Source organism: Hippocampus comes, unplaced genomic scaffold (genome assembly GCF_001891065.2).
Source record: "Hippocampus comes isolate QL1 unplaced genomic scaffold, H_comes_QL1_v1.1 scaffold98, whole genome shotgun sequence".
NCBI lineage: Eukaryota > Metazoa > Chordata > Actinopteri > Syngnathiformes > Syngnathidae > Hippocampus > Hippocampus comes.
This window is the reverse complement of record NW_017804832.1, coordinates 534,166-556,596: the sequence shown is the minus strand read 5'-3', so window position 1 is coordinate 556,596 and position 22,431 is coordinate 534,166. Positions and strand designations below refer to the sequence as shown.

At 44.5% G+C, this 22,431-nt stretch overlaps 1 protein-coding gene across 5 annotated transcripts in view; it reads right to left on the bottom strand.

The window, feature by feature from the left end:
• cep112 (centrosomal protein 112) overlaps nucleotides 1-22,431 on the bottom strand; it is a 144,344-nt gene that overhangs the window by 41,209 nt on the left and 80,704 nt on the right. For all 5 annotated transcript variants that reach the window (XM_019868675.1, XM_019868666.1, XM_019868691.1 and 2 more), the window contains 2 exons: nucleotides 18,925-19,143; nucleotides 5,860-5,922 (listed from right to left, as the gene is read on the bottom strand). In XM_019868675.1, the coding sequence (XP_019724234.1) occupies nucleotides 5,860-5,922; nucleotides 18,925-19,143 (282 nt within the window). The remainder of the gene's footprint in view (nucleotides 1-5,859; nucleotides 5,923-18,924; nucleotides 19,144-22,431) is intronic.

The following is a 22,431-nucleotide window of genomic DNA, read 5'->3' as shown; positions in this document are numbered from 1 at the left end:
GATACATGCCTTTTTAATGGGCTGTTGAGCTGAAAATGTTCTGAAATTTGTGTTGTACTTTGTGCAGGTCTTTACCACTATTGTTGTGGTCGTAAGCTCCAAAAGTAATCAAGACGACAGGATCGGGTGTGTGTGCCTGTGTGTGTGTGTGTGTGTGTGTGGGGGGGGGGGGAATCAACAAGTGCCAGGAAACTTGATTTAAGAGTGCCCGATTCCAGTCGTGATTGAAATCTCGGGGGCTTAAAACCCATCAGAATGTGTAACAAGATCCGAGATAACACCACAGGCCAACAAAGTGGAAAATCTGCCGATGGAAGCAGATTTACAAACAGAGGCTTAGATGAGGATCAAGTTGTAACGGAAACACGTTGGCAGGCTGACAAAACCTCTCTCCTCTGATTGGAACAAACCAAATAACTTATTGAACACCTTGAAGTGAATACAAAATTATTTCTTTTTTCCGACCCGAACCTGTGCAAAGGTTTTAGGCCACTATTACATTTGTTGTTTGAGCACTTCTCACATGACCGTACATAACAGGGACGCTGGTAAAGGTGCTGATACCTGTCTGTACAGTACTTGATATGTCTAAAAATGCTCCGATACTACCCACACCAAATGGAAGTACTATCCATCCATCCATCCAACCATTTTTTGATCTCCTCACAAGGATGGCGGGGTGTGCTGGAGCCGATCCCAGCTGTCTTCGGGCATTATGCCGGGTACACCCTAAACCGGCCAATCGCAGCGGAAGTACTGTTATAGGAAAATTGGTGCATCTCTCGTGCATAACTAGAAGGGCAGATCACCAAAAATGCCAACCAAAGAGACAGACACGGAGTAGTACCATACTTGTGTTTGTTCTTGGTTTCTGGTTTTTGACAAACAAATGGGTGTTCCCATACCTTACAGCAGTGCAAAGACACCTTGATCAAAATCCTCTGCATACTTTAACGAATTTACTGCAATGGATGTGTGACTAAAACATATGCAGGATTCAAGATCATCAAACCCGTGAACGATTTAAATGCCAAGTTAAGGATTGTTTTTAGATTCATGGACTTGTTTGCTGTTGTATCGCCCGCCGATTTTCAAAATGCAAATGATTTGTTTATTTTCAAAGAATGGTTTGTTTTGTTATTGTTTGGTTGGTGTCTTATATGAAACTGCGACATTGCACAATTTATTGGACAGACTTGTTTAAGATCACACAGCGTAATTCGGGTGGCATTTTATTTCATATTTTTAAATCATCTTTTTATTTTTGACTATCTGTAAATTTAGTTTCCTGCTCTTAATTGTGAATGCATACTTGATGGTTTTAAATGCTCCTGAAATTAAGTGCTGCTTGACGAGCCTAAAAAAAGTTGGTCCACATTTTCATGGCAAAAAAAAAAGTTGGTCCACATTTTCATGGCAAAAAAAAAAGTTGGTCCACATTTTCATGGCAAAAAAAAAAGTTGGTCCACATTTTCATGGCAAAAAAAAAAGTTGGTCCACATTTTCATGGCAAAAAAAAAAGTTTGTCGGATTCGTCGGGCCGGGTCGGAATTCTTGTCGATACTATGGTACAAGGTTCTGTGCAAAATTTCATTCCGATCTGATGATATTTTCCTGTCCCGCAAAGCGGCCAAAGTTTCCACCATAACAACTGGTCTCAATAGGGTGAACATGTGTATTTTAACCGTGTATTTTGCCATGCGTGACACTGGCTGGGCTGAATGTTGCCCGAACGATCACCTCCTGACTAACTAAACCTTCCATCGCTGCTCTCAGCAGCCGGAGACAAACTCAAACGCACGCCTAACACACAACGGTCACCTACTGGCGAGCTAATATCTTTCAATTGAAGTCGAGAATCGCCGGAATTCTTACTGGACGCTGAGCTGAGGACGCTTTTCGACATCGAACATCACCACGGCTCGTCGGCGCGCTCGTCACCTACGGGTGGTGAACGACTTTGCGGAGAGGGGCGTCGCCCTCATCAGCGCGTTCTGCGGCGCCATCACGCGCGACGAGGAACAGCGACAGCACCTTCTGCAGGTCGTGGAGCGACACCGGGCGTTGCACCCGTGCGCGAAGTAGGCATGGGATGGCACGCACGGCGGATTTTTCGTTTTTTTTGCGGTCTAACAGTGTCACTAGTGTTGATGGACATTATAGACAGATGGACAGATAGATGGACCAGTTAACATGGACCAACAATCTCACCAGTGTTGAAGGATAACCACGGTTGCCTTTTTTGCAATACATGCGTTCCTGTCTTCCGTCTTTGAATTATTGCAAGTGCGAACTGAGCAAAACAAAATCCTTACTGTACGGGAGAAACCGTACTACCATTCAGCCCCGTAACATTCTTTCCATAGGGGAAACTTTGGTCGCTCTGCGGGACGGGATAAAATTATCCGATCGGAATAAAATTTTGCACACATCCTTGTGTCATAGTATCGACAAGATTTCCGACCCGGCCCGACGAATCCGACAAACTTTTCCAAAATGGACCACCCTAGTATGTATACATGCGGCATTGAAGAAAAACTTAAAACCTTACCAGCCAATTGAAAAAAGGAAGGGGTAAAGCTAAAAATAACCAATTGGGAATTTCTCACAGCGGGAGAGGTTCGGTGACAATATTTGGGATCAACATGTCCACAAGGGGAAAACGTGAAACCCTCGCTTGCAAAATGCCTTCTCATATAAATAGTGATGAAAATACATTCCACATGTGCAGTGGATTTAGATGAATGGTCACCTACAATCACGGCTTTCCCACAGTGGAATAAAAGACAAAACAGGGAAGGAAGGAAGGGGAAAAACGAATGGGAAAAGGGGGGAAAAAAAAACACAACTTCCTTTTTGAAGCGCTGAGCCACTTTGTGTTGGTGAACTTGCGGTGTATGCCGAGATGAAAAGGCACTGCCGTGGCTTTCAAATCTCCCAGTCAAAAATTAACATTCTATTTAAGCCACCGTCAGGGAAAAGGCAAGATGAGAGAGGAAAGCCAAGCAGACAGAGGTATGGAGAAGAAGACGGGTGGCGGCGGTGGCGGTGCCCTGCCGGTGCTGCCCCTCGCTTTGGGCCACACAGATAATTGTTTACTGTGTGCAAACTCTGGAGGACTAGCCCTGGTGGAATTTGCACAGTGTGTGGGAGAATGGCAAAAAAGAAAAAAGAAAAAAAAAAAGCATTTTTTCATAGGGATCGCTACTTGAGCCATACAAATGGCACATTGTTCCGGTAATCGATCATTTTGGGATGTAATAATTACTTAGCAATATGGATTCCCGTCAGCTCCGGGGCAGCGTTTTAGCTCGTAAAGACAGATGTCATCGAAGACTGTTTAGCTAATCTTTTATTTTTCTTCATGGAGTGATGCAGGATTGAGGATGCTTTTTTAATAAAAGGCCCGCATTCTTCATTTTGTTACCTTTTGGCTATCACCGGACTCAAAACTGACCATCGAAGGCGACTGAACGAAAAATATAAACCAAAATCTGTGACAAAATCTCAATATATATCAAAGGGATGATAAAGAAATCCTCGTCGACATAAACATACTTTCAGAAGTTGTCAAGGTAAAACAAAACAGTAGGTGATGCTGGAACACCCAATTGAATTGTAGCCAATCACAAACCAGAAGCAAGCAATCGCTGGGAGAATCCAAATCACAACAATGGAGTGGAGGTGTGTGGACTGATAAAGAAGTGCACGATAACTCACATACTTCAAAATGTTATATCTCGCCATCATGCTCGATCACGAGGTCGCTATTTTTTGCTTTAGTAATGCGGCCATGACCATAATACGACTAGAATGTCAATGAAGAGAGCGTATTTTGTATTTGTATTTAGTTTTTGTCTGTATGCCAAGATTCATTGGGTGGAGTGGATCGTAAAACGGTGAAACGTAACTAATGAATCCTGTATCAGCACCTTTATCCATATAATCACATCCTGTCCTGTTTATTTGAAATTTGTATTTTTTTCCACCAAAAAGCATGTAAAACAAATCCCCGTCCTCTTAAAAGTGCATCCTTAAGCTGTCAGGTTCACAACAAAGCAGTAGGAGGCGCTAAAACCCCTAACTGGAATTTTAGCCAATCATAAGCTTGAAGAAAACAATTCGTGGAAAAGGCAAATTGAACTTTAGTGAATAAAGCCAAGTGTGGACTCACAGGGGAGTAGGATAAACTATGTACCATGTATGCTATACACTAATATTTTTTCTTTATTCCAGTTTTTTTAAATGTAATTTGTGTGCTAGCAAAAGGCTAAAAAATAAAATCAACTCCTTCCATTAAATCTTGTCAAGCACTTTCCTGTAAAAGTGGAAATCTACACAACGCAACAAGTGGGAGTAATAAACCCGATTTGGTTTATTCATGCCCGCAAGGTCACATGTGAGCATCGTTCGAGTAGCTTCAAGAAGTAAATGAGTCCTATTTGCATAGTCCACCTGAACTTTGACCTCGTTCTACGAGAGCGCGATGTATCCTTGCACGGATATCTGTGGCTGTGCGCCTCCCGTGGCCAATCACCTCCTCCTTCCTCCCTTGATGGCTGGTCAAGGATAAAAGTAATGATCTCCCACCAGTATCACAGCGACGACCCGTTGGAGCCTCATCATTAAGAAAAGTGGGAGGAAAAGGCGAGAGAGAAGCGGTTCATAGGTCACCCACTCGCGGCGCGATGCTGCGCAGGAGAGACGCTAATTAGGGCCCGTTTGCGTGCGTGAGACAAAAAGCCGAGTGGTACCGTGCGATACGGGGCCGTGGGTGTGCGCGCTGGTGTCGATGTGCCCTTAACGGAGCTCCCTCCGGATAACGTATGGCCGTGGTATGCTTTTTTTTAATTGGGCTATTAAGCATGCGGCGGAGCACGGGAGCGATGCCCCCTGTCAGACAAGGAGGGGTTAATAACCGGGGTGAGCCTTTGTGGTTCAAAGGCCTCTTGTTTACATTTGACTGAGCTGCCCGCACACCCCCTGCCCCTCCATCTCCACCGAGAGGCTACGCAAACACGGGACGCCTCCGTTCGGTGTTTACCTTTGTAAAACAACGCCTCCCGAACCGGTGACAAATAGCCGCCATTAATCACGCATATGCAGTTGTTTGGACAAAAACACCCACTTCCCGCATCAAGGTCTCTAACAACAACAATGTGTGCCGCAGAGAGCGGATGGAGAACATAAGAGAAATAAATTACACTCTAGTGACTAACGGACAGTGGCAAGAGGAACTTTGCCGCTCGTGTGAACATTTCCCAGAGGCTGAAACGATCGCAACCTAACGCCTACTGAGCAATGCCGTTTTGAAGCTGCCAAATGATCTCGGGGCCGGTTGACAGTCCAAAAGAGTCCATACCATGTTACCTAAAGCAAAACTCCTTTCAACCCAGCATTTACTGGCATCTGCGTCATTTCGGTGCACTGTGACAATTAGTGCCGGTCTCTTCCAGGGCAGGTTTGTACGCGGTGTTCCGCAGGCTAAGCACACACCTGAACCTGAACAACTAATGCCATGAGTGACTTAAATTGAACAAAAATGTGCTTTTAATGTGGTTGTTGGCTTCTTGAAAATGACCAGAGCAATGCATTTCGTTTTATGTCGGTTTGCCCCTTGCGCTATCACTTCCAATTCCACCGCTCTCAACTTTGTTTTGTGCTTGTGGTGGTCTTTCCAAATATTGCGAGTGTGAAGGCGAGTTTGTCTGTGATTAGCTGGTAACGAGTGCAAGATGCACCGAGCCTCACAGTCAAAACTCAGCTCGTAAGTCAAATAAGAAACTAGTACGCTTCCTTATGTTCGTGTCTGTCGAAGCATATGAATCAAATGTTGCGTTGGCATGTAAGAGTGATTACCTGTGCGGACCGAGCAAGTGTCTGACTGTACTCCTGTTCGATGTGCTTCAACCGGCTGTTGGTCTGTAAGGAGAGAGCGAGGTAAGGATGAGAAGTACAATCAACTTACAATGCCGTGAAAAAAAATATTTGCCCACATCGCATGTTTCCGATCATGAAGCCAATTTTGATCTCTCAAAGATACTCCAAGCGAAATACAAAACTCAGTTTACCAAATGATGATTTTATTTATAAAGGGAAATGTCATTCAGGAAAAAAAAAAGAGGAATAAGTAATTGGCAGTTAACAATGACATTTCCAAGGCTTTGGGATGCAACAAACCACGGTCGGAGCCATTATACACAAATGAAGAAAATAAGTGGTGAACCTTCCTTGGAAACAAAATTCCTCCAAGGGTATGATGACAACTCATTTAGGAAATCGCAAAGGAACAAAGGATAAGAACTGCAGGCCTCCCTCCGTTAAGGTCAGTGTTCATGACTCAACCATACAGACACTGGGCAAAAATGGAATGCGCTCCAGCGCGAAAACCACATCTGACAAAAACAAACACAAAGATTCCTCTCACGTTTGACTAAAACAACATCTTGATGATCCTGAAGACTTTAAGGGAAATATTCTGTGGACTGAAGAGACAAGTCGAATTAAAAACAACACAGTTCAGTCTTTGATGAAAGGAACTGCACAACAATAGTCGAACATGGTGGTGGCAGGGTGATGGTCCGGGGCTGCTTTGTACTCCAGGACCTGGATGACTAGCGATGAATAATGGTACACAGAATTATGTGGTAGGACATTAAAAGGAACATTCGAAAACCCACAAATATAACAAGAATAATTCTTTTTCATAGTGCGACCAAGAAGGTTTGGATTTTTTTCCCCTTCAGAAAACCACATCTGACAAAAACAAACACATAGATTCCTCTCACATTTGACAAAAACAACATCTTGATGAACCCGAAGACCGTCAGGGAAATACTCTGTGGACTGAAGAGACAAGTCGAATTAAAAACAATATTTGATTAAAGGAACTGCACAACAATAGTCGAACATGGTGGTGGCAGGGTGATGGTCCGGGGCTGCTTTGTACTTCAGGACCTGGATGACCAGCGATGAATAATCGTACACTGAATTATGTGGTAGAACATTAAAAGGAACGTTCGAAAACCCATAAATATGACAAGAACCATTTTTTTTCAGCGGCCCGGTGGTCCAGTGGTTAGCGCGACGACCTCACAGTGTTCAATCCCTGCTCCGGCCTCCCTGTGTGGAGTTTGCATGTTCTCCCCGGGCCTGCGTGGCTTTTCTCCGGGTACTCCGGTTTCCTCCCACATTCCAAAAACATGCATGGCAGGCTGATTGAACACTCTAAATTGTCCCTCGGTGTGAGTGTGAGCGCAAATGGTTATTCGTCTCTGTGTGCCCTGCGATTGGCTGGCAAACAGTTCAGGGTGTCCCCCGCCTACTGCCCGAAGATGGCTGGGATGGGCTCCAGCACCCTCCGGGCCCCTTGTGAGGATTAAGCGGATCGGAAAATGAATGAATAAATGAATTCTTTTTCATTGTGGGACCAAGAAGGTTTGGATTTTTTTCCCCTTTAACAATTTATTGAGAATGCATGCATTTTATAATTACCTGGGCTGTCTTTGCGAGACATTAAACGTGATCCTAACATTTACATGTGCAACAAAACAGGACACACACCAGACATGCAATCGCTGTGACCTTGTGTGCCCCACAACTTCCCTATAGAAGAGGCCTGGAGCCTCTTGGCACCGGGCCACTAGGTAGTGACTGCATGTTGCACGGCGGATGCCATTTCTATTTGATCTCCAGCCAACAATGCATCACTTAACAACAAGGTTGGGGAAATGAAAACCTAGCTGCCAATTAACTACGGGGAACAAAGAGGGACGATCAGCCCAAGCAGGGAGACAACATTCAAGTGAAGACAAACAAAGGCTGTTTGTCAGGAGTTCATTGAGCGCCGCTCCCCTCATTGTTTTCCGTTGTTTTCCTAATGGGAAGCCGGCCAGCCGCGATGCGAAGATTGCGAGAGTCGACTGTGAGACGCGGCTCCCGTCAGCTTGCAGCGCCGCCCCGTTTTCAAAGAGAGTCTTAACAGTGACTGCAGGGAGATAATGAGTTGCGATGTAGATGTCAATGGCTGCTCATTTAGCCTGTGGAGAGGTTCATAACCAGAACTGTAATTCTGTCTGCATGATGAGCCACTTGGGTCTTTAAACAGTCGAAGAATCCAGACAATGGACACTTATTAGGAATTGTCTCATACCAATTCATCCTGAAGACATGCTCACAATCAATTAACTCAATTCAAAACTCAACTCACATGAATTTATAGAGCACTTTAAAAACAATCACAGCCGCATAAAAAATGCTGTACATCAAGTCTCATGCAGAGATGAAAGTCGAAGAATAAAAATGTGTTGAAAGACGAGTTTTAAAGCACGACAAAGAGGGGGGCTTGCTAAGAGTCCTACGGAAGGGACTGGCAATGGTACCCCCCTCCAAACCTTCCCCCCTGCCTCCCCCCGAGGCTCCGCTTAGTCCTCTGTACCTCCAATAACGTCTGGCCCGCTGACCTGAGGCACCGGGCAGGTATGGAGATGTGGCGAAACTCAGAGAGGTAAGGTGAGGTGAGACCATTTAAAGATTTAAAGACAAATGACACAATCTGAAGAATGAACTCTGAACTCTGGAAAGGAAGCCAGTGATGGGAAGCCAGAATTGGAGTAATGTGCTCCCTCCTATGAGCTCCAGTGAGCAAGCGAGCAGCAGCATTTTGGACCAACTGGAGATGCTTGAGGGAGGATTGTCTGACTCCAAAAGTTAAAGTTAAAGTACAATAACTTTGCAATTGTCTTGATTGGGTTTCAAAGTTACATGGAGCCTCTCCCAGTTGACTTTGGTAAACCCTAGAATGGTTGCCAGCCAATCGCATATCCACAAACAACCACTCACATTCTAGTCGACAATGAGCATTGAATGTTTTTTTGGAAGGAGGTAGGAATCCTCTTGCCCTGACAGCTGGAGACAGACAAACACGGAATTCATGAATCAACACCTAAGCCACGTTTGTACTCAGTTTCAAAACACACACCGGAACTCACTGCATTTGAACTTTGGTCTATTCACCTGACCCCAACACTACCTTGGTCTTAGGGGTCCTGCGAACTGGGTGTGTCACGAATTGCCTTATTGCTAAATATCCAATTTCTGACCCCAAGTATCTGGATTTTAACATCGATCTTTTTTTCCACTTCTTTCCCAACTTGATCCGCTTGCCCTGACAGCCGGTGACAGACAAACTCCCTGTAGAAACACTGCGTATGTCATTGAACGCGCCGCCGGCTACAATCAACAAAGCGAACCTTTGGACTCCAAACACTTCCTGACAAACACTGCTGTCCCGCTCACAGCGGACACACCTGTCACCACGGTAACACAGAGCCATCACCAAGGATACGGGACCGCCCGTCTTCCTGTGCCAGGACTCTTGAGTGGCGGCGCTCGTCCCTTGGGAGGGGAGGGGGCCGTTGCAGCTGATGAGAGAGGGGCGGACAAAGGAGGAGAAACTGAGGCGTATCGAAGACGGGCTCGGAAAGGGGGGGGGGGCTCCTTGAAAGCTTCTTTGCTGTTGACACGTTTGTTGTCTTTGACACTGCAGCAGCTATTATTAGATGTTCATGATTTTTTTTTCCATTTTCATTCTTTGTCTCTTAATAGCTTTGTCGACAGTCCGTCTCAGAAAGATCACGAAGAACGTCATGAAATATTCTGCTATCAGACAGAAGTGGAAAGTGTTTTTCCAAAAACGGTTATCAGTTGTGTGTCTGTGTTCTGCATAAGAGTTTCTTGGATGTATACTGGATATCCAGTGAGAGTATTAAAGTATCAATAGCAGTCATTATAGATTGTTAGTAAGGCATTATTAATAACATTGGGGTAACATTATACCTGTTGCAATTGCAAACCTGTCGGGACGACATGTTCTCTTTTCTTTCCACTTCGACACATCGAATCTTTACAGGATTTTTCAGGCCTGTACGGTACAGTGGTCAGGAGTTGGTCAAACGGCATCGGAAGGACTCTCAGACTATGAGAAGAAAATTCTTTGGTCTGATGAGCCAAAGATTGAACTCTTTGGCGTGAATGCCAGGCGCGACGTGTTTGGAGGAGAAACCAGGCACTACTCATCACCTGACCAATAGGATCCCTCCAATGACGCATGGTGGTTGGCTGCATCACGAAGTGGGGATGATTTCAAGGCAACTCAGTGAATGTCCTTGAGTGGCCGAGCCTGAGCCTAGACTTGAATCTCATCGAAAATCTCTGGAAAGACGTGAAGGTGGCTGCGCGCCGACACTCCCCATTCAACCTGATGAAACTTGGTTAATACTTTCAAGTGACAGGATAGTCATAGGTATAATGTATTGCATTTTGGAAGTACCTTGCCCAACACTGGTCAGCATGCTCAGAAGTTAAAAAAAAGAACTACCGTGCCCACTACTAACAAATTCCCTTTATTGACAGCCACTTGAGGGAATATTACCCAACATCATGCATTATACAGCTAAAGCTGCGCCAGGAAATACAATTCCAGTCTATGGTAACAACTGATAAAGACGGATAGCAACGTGTAACATTCTAGGAACACAACCTAGTCGAACGGGGGAGGAAAAAAAATGGAGTGCTAAATTGAAAGCCAAACCATTTATACTATATGAGTCCATGCGTGCTTGCGAGCACTTTCAAAGCGACAACCTGTGCCTTGCCGAAGGCCTTTTCGTTGCGCTGAAGGCACGTTGAGGCTGCATCGAGCTCTTCAATCGCCTCGTCATCCTGGCGGCGTGGAGCGCTGCACTTTGAAAGGAGTGTGAGCGTAAGGATCTGAAAGCCACGCAGGCAGCGGTCCACCAAAGCTTCATTAAGAATCAGCAATGGGAATCAGGCCAAACACACACACACACACACACACACACACACACACACACACACACACACACACACACACACACACACACACACACACACACACACAGACCAGGGGTCACCAACGTGGTGCCCGTGGTCACCAAGTCATCCGCATGGACCATATGAGTCGCAGGTGTGACTGTTTTAGAAATAGCTCAGGGACGGAGGGGACACGGTGATTTTCTCAGAATATTGCTGAAGTGATCCTTTGAAAATGTGAACACTGGCAGAGATGTATCAAGACCAAGTTCCATCCATCCATCCATTTTTTGAACCACTTTATCTTCACAAGTGTCGTAGGGGATGCTGGAGCCTATCCCAGCTGTCTTCGGGCAGTCGGCGGGGGACACCCTGAACTGGTCGCCAGCCAATCGCAGGGCACACAGAGACAAACAACCATTCACACTCACACCTAGGGACAATTTGGAGTGTTCAATCAGCCTTCCACGCATGTTTTTGGAATGTGGGAGGAAACCGGAGTACCCGGAGAAAAGCCACGCAGGGAGAACATGCAAACTCCACACAGGAAGGCCGGAGTTGGAATCGAACCCGGTACCTCTGCACCGTGAGGTCGATGCGCTAACCACTCGACAACGGGCCGCCCCAAGACCAAGTGGCCTCTTGATAATCCGCTTACCGATTATTGCGAGAAATCAGAAACATGATCAGTCATCCCATAAGTCAATTACGTTCATGATTAACTCTTTCAGGGACAGCGGGTACTACAGTGGACAGCCTATCATGTTATCAGGTTACAGGTTATCATTATTGGTGAATGAAAGGGTCAGTAATCACTTCTAATGTCACAGTAAGGTCATTAAAGCAAATTTGTTAGTTCACAACTGACACCCTTTCACATGAATCAGTGCCCAAGAAACAGCTCTCACTTTCAAAAGACCCCCTAAAACAGGAAATGGACTAAAATTCATACTTCAAGGCCCAAGCCACAGCTATTCTTTCCTGGGTGTGAAATTTGCCCAAGGTATGAGCTTAGTCACTGTCGGCTCTGACCACCAAAACAGGAAGAAACCCCACACGTACACTCGTATCAATGCTGCCAATGCACGTTAAATTCTGCGTGCCTTTTCAAGTCAGTATGAAAGAATTTTCAGAATTTGTCGAGTGCAGTCTGTAACCCCGGACAGGATATTGCATCCATATGGCATTTTTTTTTTTCTTCCCCCGGCCCCTCCTCCGATATGTTTCCAATCATCTCGCATCGCTGAGGAACACTTGTGGTTCTAAGCATTGTCCTACAGTTGAACTTGTTGGGGAATATGTAAGTATGCCGGCTGACGAGAAGATGAAGTCAGTGGACACAAGGCGAGGACATGTGAGGGGTGGTCCGCAGGTAATCAGCTCAAGGGCAAAGGGGCCTCGGCAACAAATTAGCCGCTTGTTAATGCCGATTTCTTAGGCTAGTGCGGAAAATTAATTCTCCCTCCTATATAGCCTTTCAGTTCTGGTGGCAGCAGCGTTTGCAAGCGTTCAACATGACTCTGCGTTCCAACGTCTCTCGTAAAAAGAGTTCAATGTAGCAGCGCGGGAGAGCTGGGAAGAAAACGCTATTTGCTCGTTTGTCTGTAATCATCGCCGTCTCGCTGCGTCGTCTTTGTAAGTGTCTGCGAGCGAGGGAGCTGCTGCCGTAATGACAAGAGACTTTATTTTACGTTTGGCGGCGCGCCATCGCTGCCTGTCACTAGACGTTCTCTTCATCACCGCCTGCCGAATCTCTGTCAGCGCCACACGCCGCAGATGCGGTGTGTACGAGCAGACATCGAAGGTAAGCATACATCAGCATCATACAAGAAGAATTAGAAGCTACATATTACACCTTTAGCCCGTCTATGTGAACTACCGCCAGTCAGCTGAACATGGCAATGAGTTTTGTAAACAGAACTTGACAACAACTCGGCTCTGGTGTGTCGAGTAGTCAACCCATGTCAGTGCAAATTCTTACTTTCCGTCTTCCATCTCACTTTATCGAGAACTGCTTCAAACAACAAAGCGTCTCTCAGGAAAAATGGATAAGATTGCGTGACTGTCTGTGTTTGTGTTATGTTATTTTGTTATTTTATGTTCACTGTTGGCCCGGTGGTCAAATGGTAAGCAAGCCGGCCGCACAGTGCAGAGGTGCAGGGTTTGATTCTGGCTCCGTCCTTACTGTGGAGTTTGCATGGGCTACCCTTGCCTGCGTGGGTTTTCTCCGGGTACTCCAGTTTCCTCCCACATTCCAAAAACATGCGTGGCAGGTTGATGGAACACTCGAAATTGTCCCTTTGTGTGATTGTGAGCGTGGATGGTTGTTTGTCTCTGTGTGCCCTGCGATTGGCTAGAAGCCAGTTCAGGGTGTGCCCCGCCTACTGCCCGAAGACAGCTGGGATGGGCTCCGGCACGCCCCATGACCCTTGTGAGGATAAAGCGGATCAGAAAATGGATGGATGCTTTGGAAAGCTCTTTGTTACAGCTGCAGCTGTTGTAAAAGCGCTGTGTAAATAAAGATGCATTGTATTGTTTTGTACTTTTGACGCCCTGGGTTAGGCGACACGCAAATCACTCAGAGTGGTTTGAAAAACATTTGAATTTTGGTTTTGCCAATTTCCAAAGCTTTTACCTTGGTGAAGTTAGATGAAATGTTTGCCAGAGCCAGATCGGAATATGCAACCTAACTATGGTGTCTTTTTGTAAAAGGGGAGCTACAATTAATTGAGAGAGTGCAATGTCAATTGACGTGGAGAACAGCTGGCTTTTCTGAGTACGTATATCATGAACACCGAGCCAAATTTAAACATCAGTCTCTACCTGATCACCGCATTGTGTTCTATCTGGTGACGGTCTACGACACGAGTGTCCATCTCCGGATGTCTCCCTCGTCCTCTGCTCTACGTTGATCATTGATGACCTAGCTGGTCTGACAATAAATGCTCATCACCCATCCACCGTAAAAGATTCAGTACAAGTGCTGTTGAAGGATCCTTCCGACAGATGCATTTTGCCTTTTGAGACACAGTAGAGTCAAGTCACGCTGCGCAAGGAGTTCCCATTGTCCCATGGGTCCTCCCGACTGCTGGGCATACCACAGATGGCCTCGCGGCAAAGGATCCTACTTCTGAAAGCATTCCCCAACAGAACTCTCCTTTGGAGAATCTATAATTTGGAGATTATAGATTATTAATCCAGTATTCCATCCAGACCACAAGATCCAACCCCTCAGGATTCAGCAAAGTGATCAAACCTTAGACTGCAGTATCCACCGTAGTACGAACACAATAGACAAATGAAATATAAATAAATCTATTTAGCATTTGAAACAAGGAAAATTGTACCGTCAAATTTCATCAGACCACATTGTTTTTAGGGTTGTGTTGTGGTGTCTGGGATGTTTGGAAATTTTGTTTCCTTGATCTGGGTTCATCTTTAACTCCATCGTAACGGTTCATTCCGGGACTCGACAGTTTTCTTGTCACGATTATCCATTCCGAGAAATCACACGATTCCACTGAATTCCACTGACTCACAGTGAGGGGGGTGACGGGTCCATTTTTGAAAAGTCACATGCAGGGAACAAAAAAAACATCAAAAACACTCTTTCCCCGATGAAAGGTTAATCATTGCAAGCAACTTTATCCCATTGGTCATTAAACTGGGATTGAACTGGGTCAACATTCTGTTTTCCGACGCAGGTAGACCTCGCTTTCCCCTCATTTACGCCTGCTTACCCGCTTTGATCACTCAGTCTGCCTGATGTCAAGATGCGAGACGCTGACTGAGGAACTGAGAAATGGAGGGCCTGACATCCTGGTGTCCCATTTAAAACTCCACTTCAAACCAAAGTGTAATCTGCAGCGCGCCACAAGTTGGAAGCGGCCTGACGCCGTGTTTTAATGCGATTGAGAAAGTGTGTCGTTTGCCTCCTTCTTTTTGGAGGACTTCAAAAAAAAAAAAAAAAAAAAGAAGTGAGCAACCGAGTCGTGTGATGTTTTTCTTTCTTTCTTTTTTTTTCCGGGGAGGGATGGCAGAGCCTTTACTTTGACTCTTTCATCTGCCGGGTGAGTCACTCCCTCACCGCCACCGGGCCTGATGCTGCACTGTGGAGCTCCGATTTGTGCGCGCACGCATCAACAAACACGAACGCTGGCGTACAAAACAACAACAGAGAACATCTCTTTTCTCTTTGAAACAATGCCGTATTAATATCACAACGGTCAAAGTTCAGAACACATCAAAGCATGTTGGCGTGTCACCACGATTAAGCCGCCCACATCCTTCAACTTGAACTCGTTCTTTCCCAAAAATCGGATCCTTTTCTCCGCTCTTTTGTCTCTTAAGTGAATGTGGGCCCTCTTTGATCATCCTTGGCCCGTGTTGCTCATTTTAATCCATGAGCGAGGGTGTAATGTGATTTCGTGTATCTCCAAATGGCAGAGGACCGACCCCGGTAAATCAGTGGTGACGGGGCGGGGCCAAAGAAGATGAACAAATCACACTCACAGTGACTGCAACCTCATATTCAAACTCCAAAGTCTTGATTGAAGGAGTCTGAAAGGATTACTAGAGTTGGGAGTCCACAGTCATGGACTGCCGCACACGTGCGCGATGCTTCCGACCAGACCATTGGAAAAAGTGGCCACGCAACCCCGCACATGAAGTCCTGGATACTTTTAATGTGCTAAAAAAATCGGAAGGCCTCCTGACCTTTTGTCTCACACCAAACAGTGAGAAGCATACTGGAGAAAAGAGCTTTTCTCTACGAAACAAACATCAAGCTCATCTAGCGGCTGCCACTCTTGTGTGGCCACGCCGGCGCAAACATCTGTCCACAAGCCTCCTGTCAAATCGGACGTATTTTTTCTCCCCCCCCCTTTCCTCCTCCGAATTCTCTCTCTCTGAGAGAGGTGCGCGTGCACAGCAACCACGAGGCACTCTAAAGTGCCCACACCAGCAGAAAATATGAAGTGAAGATACATTTTCTGGGTTGCAGGGCGTGGCTAACTAGATAAATGCATGACGCAATGCCGTGTGCATGTGTGGCGTCACTGGGCGGTGTTTTAGACACGCCCCTCATCTAAAAAAAAAACAAAAAAAACAAATGACAAAAAAACCCCACTTCAGCACGATATCTCCACAATTTAGTACTGCATAGCTTTGAGTCTTTGCACGTTTTGCGCGATTATCTCCAAAACGTGTTGCGTTTGAAGCAACACATCTCTGAAAATCACTTTACAGGCTTTTCAACAGCTTCCTTGATGACATCAGTTTGGACGGAAGTTATTCCGCATATAATTGACCCCAACGCCTTGTTGGTTTCAAAGTCCGTAAGAAAGGCCGAGCGGATTCCCTCACGCTATTTCTGTCAAAGCTTGCGATACGACAAACTGCATTCTACTTGTCAAGACTGACTCATTATTCCGTATATAAGTTAGACTCTACATTATGACAGGGGAGAGGTGCAGGCGTGGGTGGGGAGGGGAGGACGGGGGGGGGGGGTGCGGTTGGGGTGCATCGAGGAAAAAGAAAAGTTAGATAAGGAGGTGGTGTGGGTGAAAGAGGGGAAGCTGGAGCTTTGCTGTATTCCAGAGATGAGGCGTCTTTATCAGGCAGCGAGGTGGCTTCACAGGCCTGTCAGTGGAGCACCGAGATTGGAGGACACACACACACACGCACACGCACACACACACACACACACACACACACTTGCAAAGATAAAGTTCAATGGCAATACCTAAAAAGCTCCTCCCTACCTACCTAGCTACACACCTTCTCCTCACCATCCCCTTTTCCTCTGGATTTCTACCGCTAAACTAAAAAGCAGGGAACCAGCTTTTTCTTATCGTCTCTGATATTCTGTTTCTCATTATTTTACTCGCAAAACATCCCCAACCTCTCCGTCTCCCCACCCCGCTTTTAAACATCTTTGATGAGAATCCATTCATGGATTTAATGGATTTCTCTGGCCTTTTTTTTCCTGGAACTGGGAGATGTGTTTGAAAAAAAAAACAAAAAAAACAAAGAAACTGGCCTGCCCAGGCTGCGCTTCCAAGAGCATAGTGGACTGCAGAGGACAGCGTTTTTCGTGCGCATCAAAAAGAATGAGACATTTTAAGCTTACCAAACAGGGCCATGCAGTCAATATAGATCTGAGGCCTGGCTGACTTCAGTCCACATGTGGGAACGAAAAACAGGGTGCAACAAAGTAGGAAGTTTTCCCTCGTCGCTACCAAGTCAAACTTGGAGATGGATTAAAAAGTAGCGGGGGGGAATTTATTTTTTTCTTTTCCAAGAAGGCAAAAAAAAAAAAAAAAGACGCAATCATTCATCTTTTTTTATAAAATGTAAAAGTAGTACATAGCTGACATTCGTATCAATCCAAGTTCAGCATTCGATGCTTTGAATCTACTCCAGATTCTCACACAACTGTGGGTCATGTACAAGAAGAAAGATAGGATACCGAAAATAAAGTGCCTTGACCAATCCAAAAGCAAAAAAAAAAAAAAAAAAAAAAAAAAAAAAAAAAAACCAGGGGAAGGGGAAATAGCTCGACTCTTTCAAGTGGGAATCGCCCTGCAAGTACCTCATTCTCTTCTTCCCTGGTTCTGTGTGCCACATGAAGCCCCCCAAAAAAGGCCACTTTGTTTCTTCATTTTGGGAGTTAATGCTGCACATCTGGCGAATGGATGGTGTCTAATGAAAAACGCGAGCTTTGATGGGTCCTACCGGGAAGAGGGGTGGGGGTGGAGGGGGGGATTAACGTCTGATCAACACCACCTTAAATTGGCTTCCTGCGAGGGCAGCACAAGATTACGGCCAATTTCCCCGGCCGCTCTGCTTGCGGTAGTAGCAAAAGGTTACAACGCAGTACAAAAGGAAAGGCTCCTCCTCAGGTTTGAAGTTCACCCGGATTGGGTAAGAAAGCAAAAATGCACAGCTGGAGAGTGGATCAACGCGAAAACCGTCATTTCCACTCCACATGTGACCTCTTGAGCAATTCATAGAACTTTCATGAGTCATAATTGTACTCGACCGTGTCCTTAACGATATATGAATGATTACAACTAATACTGAAATGAATTCGAACTAAACTACCGTATTTTCATGATCTACAGGCGCACTTAAGAGTCATCAATTTTCTCCAAAATGGACGGGCCTGCTTGAAACGGCCAAAGTCAATTTATGGTGACGATGGCGAACACAACTTTACTGAGACTGGGAAGCAGCGCTGGGTTACACCACAATTTGTGAATGGATTAGCAAAAGCCGGCATCATTTCTGAGGAGCCGCACGGCAACGAGACTGACTCTGACAATGACACGAAGGGAGCTGGCATGTTTGATTGTGAACTGGCTCAGCTATTCATTTGGGATACAGACGATTAGGACTTTGGTGGATTTGAGTATGAGGGTTGATCAAAAAAATAACATGAGTACATTGTTAAATACTTCAATAAAGTATAACCAAACTCAGTTTTGCTCCCGCTGCCTTTTTAAAAAAAAAATACGTTAGCGAGCATGCATGCTACCGTATTTTTTAAGATAGCTTAAGTTTTACCATGACTACGTCCAACCATACAATGCGTCTCGTCTATGTGTTAAATACAGAAATAGCACCCGAAATTGACACTCTGCCTTTTAATACGGTGTGCCGTATGGTTATGAAAATACGGTAAAAAACAAAAAGCATTCTCCAAAAAAAAAGAAAGAAAAAAATGTAATAAAAATTAAATTGACACTACGCCTTTTAATACGGTGCGCTGTATGGTCATAAAAATACGGTAAAAAACAAAAAGCATTCTCCAAAAAAAAAAAGAAAAAGAAAAATATTTAATAAAAATTAAATTAAATTGACACGCCTTTTAATACGGTGCGCTGTATGGTCATGAAAATACGGTAAAAAACAAAAAGCATTCTCCAAAAAAAAGAAAAAGAAAAAAATAAAATAAAAATTAAATCGATGAAAACTAACAAAAGTCCACCCTGAAAACAAAAACAGAGAGAAAAAAAAAAAACAATCTCAAAATGAATTAAAAATGAACTCCGATGAAAATTCCCAAACTAGCATTTCCAAGTAGTTTACCTTGTCCTCGGCCGTTTCCTTCTCCTGCTGGTGGCTTCTCTGAAGATCACGGAGGGCACGTTCCATGTCAGAGCGGAGCGTCTCTTTGTCCAGGTTAGCCTTTTGCCTTTCCTCCTCGCGGAGTGCGGCCATCTCGGCCAGCTGCTGCTCGTGCTGGCCGCGGACCACCTGGAACTTCTCGCGCAGACGCGACAACTGGCCCTCCAACTCTGAAATGGTCTGGAAAGATCACAGATGCAGGTGTTGTTTTGTGGAATGAGAACAGATGTGTGGCTCCGTGTATCGTGATTTGATATGACCGGCCTCCGGATTGCAATGTGTACCGGTAATTGTAATGTATAATGATGCGGCACGGACAGATGTTTAGTCGTGTTTGAAGCCTCGCAATGGCGAGGTACTGATGATCGTCGTGGTGTCATGATGCCAAAATGTGAGCAGTGTGATGAAGACGACTGTTTCGATACCACCTCTAACTGAGCCAGGAAATGTATTGGTACATTCATGACCAAGTATCGTAAACTGTAGACTAGAGGCAACTTTTTTTTTTCCCCTGCGGCTTTAATCATGGTGAAATTTGTTGATGAATAGACATCTCCACGTGACAAACCCGGTGAAGGTCAGCAATGCAAGTTGCACAAGGAAATGACCTGGATGTCACTATTTTACACACACAAAAACAAACATAAAAACTGTTTTGGAAAAAAAATACAAACATCGTGCCACAAAAGTCAAACAGAAATGTGCTAGATAAGCCACATTCAACTGCTGGCAATATGTGCAAACACACATATGACAAGGATTCATTTCCTTATAACTTCATTAATTAAATACATTGTGTCACACAATGCATTCTGGGACCCAAAAAGGATTTTTTTTTTTTTGAGCAATATAATTACAGGTGACCCCGACTTCAGTATTCGCAGGGAATCAGGAAAACGCCCGCCCGCGAATAGTGAGAATCCGCATATAATGGTAATCTGCATTTTGATAGCTTTGTTTTGTTTTGCCGAAAATCGGCATCGGCCTTAAAATAAATAAATAAATAAATAAATAAATAAAATAATTAAATTAAATAAAAATGTTGGATGGGCCCCTACTCATGACAGACAATTATGCATTCTGAATTATGTACAACTACTGAGACCCGCCAACCGCGCGACACTCGTGGGCATAAAGCGGATTAGAAAATGGATGGATGGATGGATGGATGGATGGATGGACAGTGCTTCCATTTGGTGTGGGTAGTATCGGAGCATTTTTAGACATATCGAATATTGTACAGACAAATGGTATATTTTGTACGGTCATTTGAGAAGTGCTCAAATAAGAAATATAATAGTGGCCTAAAACTTTTGTACTGGTCGGTGTCGGAAAAAAGGAACAATTTTGCATTCACTGAAAGGTGTTCGGGAAGTTATTTGGTTTGTTCCAATTGAAGGAGAGGGCTTTTGTCAGAATGGAGTTAGCCACAGATGGTAACCTTCCAGAAGGTGGCCAGCTTTCTCAACACCATAAAGGAAAAGAGAACATCGAGAAGAGTTTCCCCAAACATGACATTCTTCAATAGTTTGCTCTGCTTGGTGTGTGTGCCACAGACTTTAAGTGTGAGGACCTCTAAAATGGCCATCCCACCTCTCTTGACCTCGCTCTTTTCTGAACTACCCGGCCTTGACTTTGCCCTCTAATAGCTGCCAGGGAGCGTCAACATTACAAAGCAAAATTGCTAGCGAAAGCCACAGAAAGCCCCGAAATAGCCCGCACTTGACAGATGTAATTAAGTCCCATCCCAACGAGTTCAGAACGTGTCAAAACTTCAAAAGGAATCCATGCACTTTCTTGCCCAAATGGCATCACTTGGCTGGAATGATGGAGAGCCCTTGCAGAGAAAAGGAGGTCCTTAAAAATCAATGCCTGATTGTTTTTTTTAAACTTTTTTCTGAAATGGTTTCAAGCAGTCATTCGGGGTTTGTTGTTTTCATTTTGGCACCTGCGCTCCCCCTACAGGTGTGAATTGTTAGTTTTTGGGGCCATGTAAAATGGATAGAAACTGTGAAAAGAAAGGCCTCAGCGTGTCCCAACATTTCATTTGACAAGATTTGCATTTTACATATGAAACATCTTAATGACCAAAGAAATAAATCGTATATGCAGTACTGCCTTGAGCTAAGTGTTTAATTTGTGTCATGACCACGCTCGTAACTGAAAATACTCAAATCACCATTTTGCAGCGAAAAGAATGAAACTGTTCTGAGCCTGCCCTTGAAGAACAACCACATTTGTGGAATCTGTTCAGCACTCTTTCATATTGCACTTTATAAAAAATGACGAAATTAGATCAGGCTCAAAAATGACTAGACAACGGTTTTTGCCACATTTTTTTCCGCTTCAATTCAATTGTGCCACACCATCTGCTTGGCCACATGAGGCAGTATAATCCACACGTGCAAATACATGGAGCCAGTCAAAACTTAGCAGTCAAGGGCACTAATCGTTGTTCTTTGCAGAGGATAAAGAATATGTCTTATGATTATATTGTATTATTAATGATTATATTGTATTTTATATATATATATATATATATATATATATATATATATACACACTGCCTTATTATATTGTACCTTCTGCCATCAAATGGAAAAAAAAAATTTGGGACCAATTGAATGGGAATTGGATAGTTTTTCTCTCTCTCTTTGACTGCTCACTGGGTGAGAATCACTGAAGTAGGTGATCTCTGGTTGCTATGGCAATGACACAGACTATATTCTCAGTATTGGCAGCCAGTGTAGCATCAAATTGATCTAAAGTTATGATAGGAATGGCAAATTAGTCGAAATGGAATGGATAAAATCTTTATTGTCATATTTCTCTGCACCGCATCGTACCGAGAGCCGTTGTTTTGTCCCGCGTACAGTGAAATAAATCCACATTCAATTGTGCAGGCGTGCTTATGAAAATATCATCAATGTCATGAAAAATATCTGACACGTTTCCAATGGTTGTTTTAACAAGAAGTGGGGAAACAAATGTCTCTCTCTTCCCTACCTACATTGCATGTCATAGTTTGTTTTTGTTTTTTTTTGCAGTTGGCTCAGCACTCCCCTTCCCAACACCCCTCTCTCGCCCCGCCCCCCTCACTCAAAAGCCGGGGCATCACAGGACAACGCCATGAGAAGGCAATCACTCAGAACGACTCTGAAGCCTGTTTGTAAGCGAGCACTGGAGAGAATGAAGACGACTTCAAAGAACACGCTTTTTGCTTGTGCGCCACGCCCCCGACGCGCAAAATAAATCCACTCATTAGGAGCGCCGCACTTGCACTGTGACACAGGCGTCAGACAGCATCAGAAATTCACACAGCAATTTCACACGGCATCATCGCCAGTCTCTTTGTGGCACGTTGCCCCTCCGAGGCCAAACAAATATTTAATCCGAGTCCTCCAGAGTCTTTAATGTATAATTCTCATGAACAAATACGGATGATTCTTCAATAAATAAATAAATTAT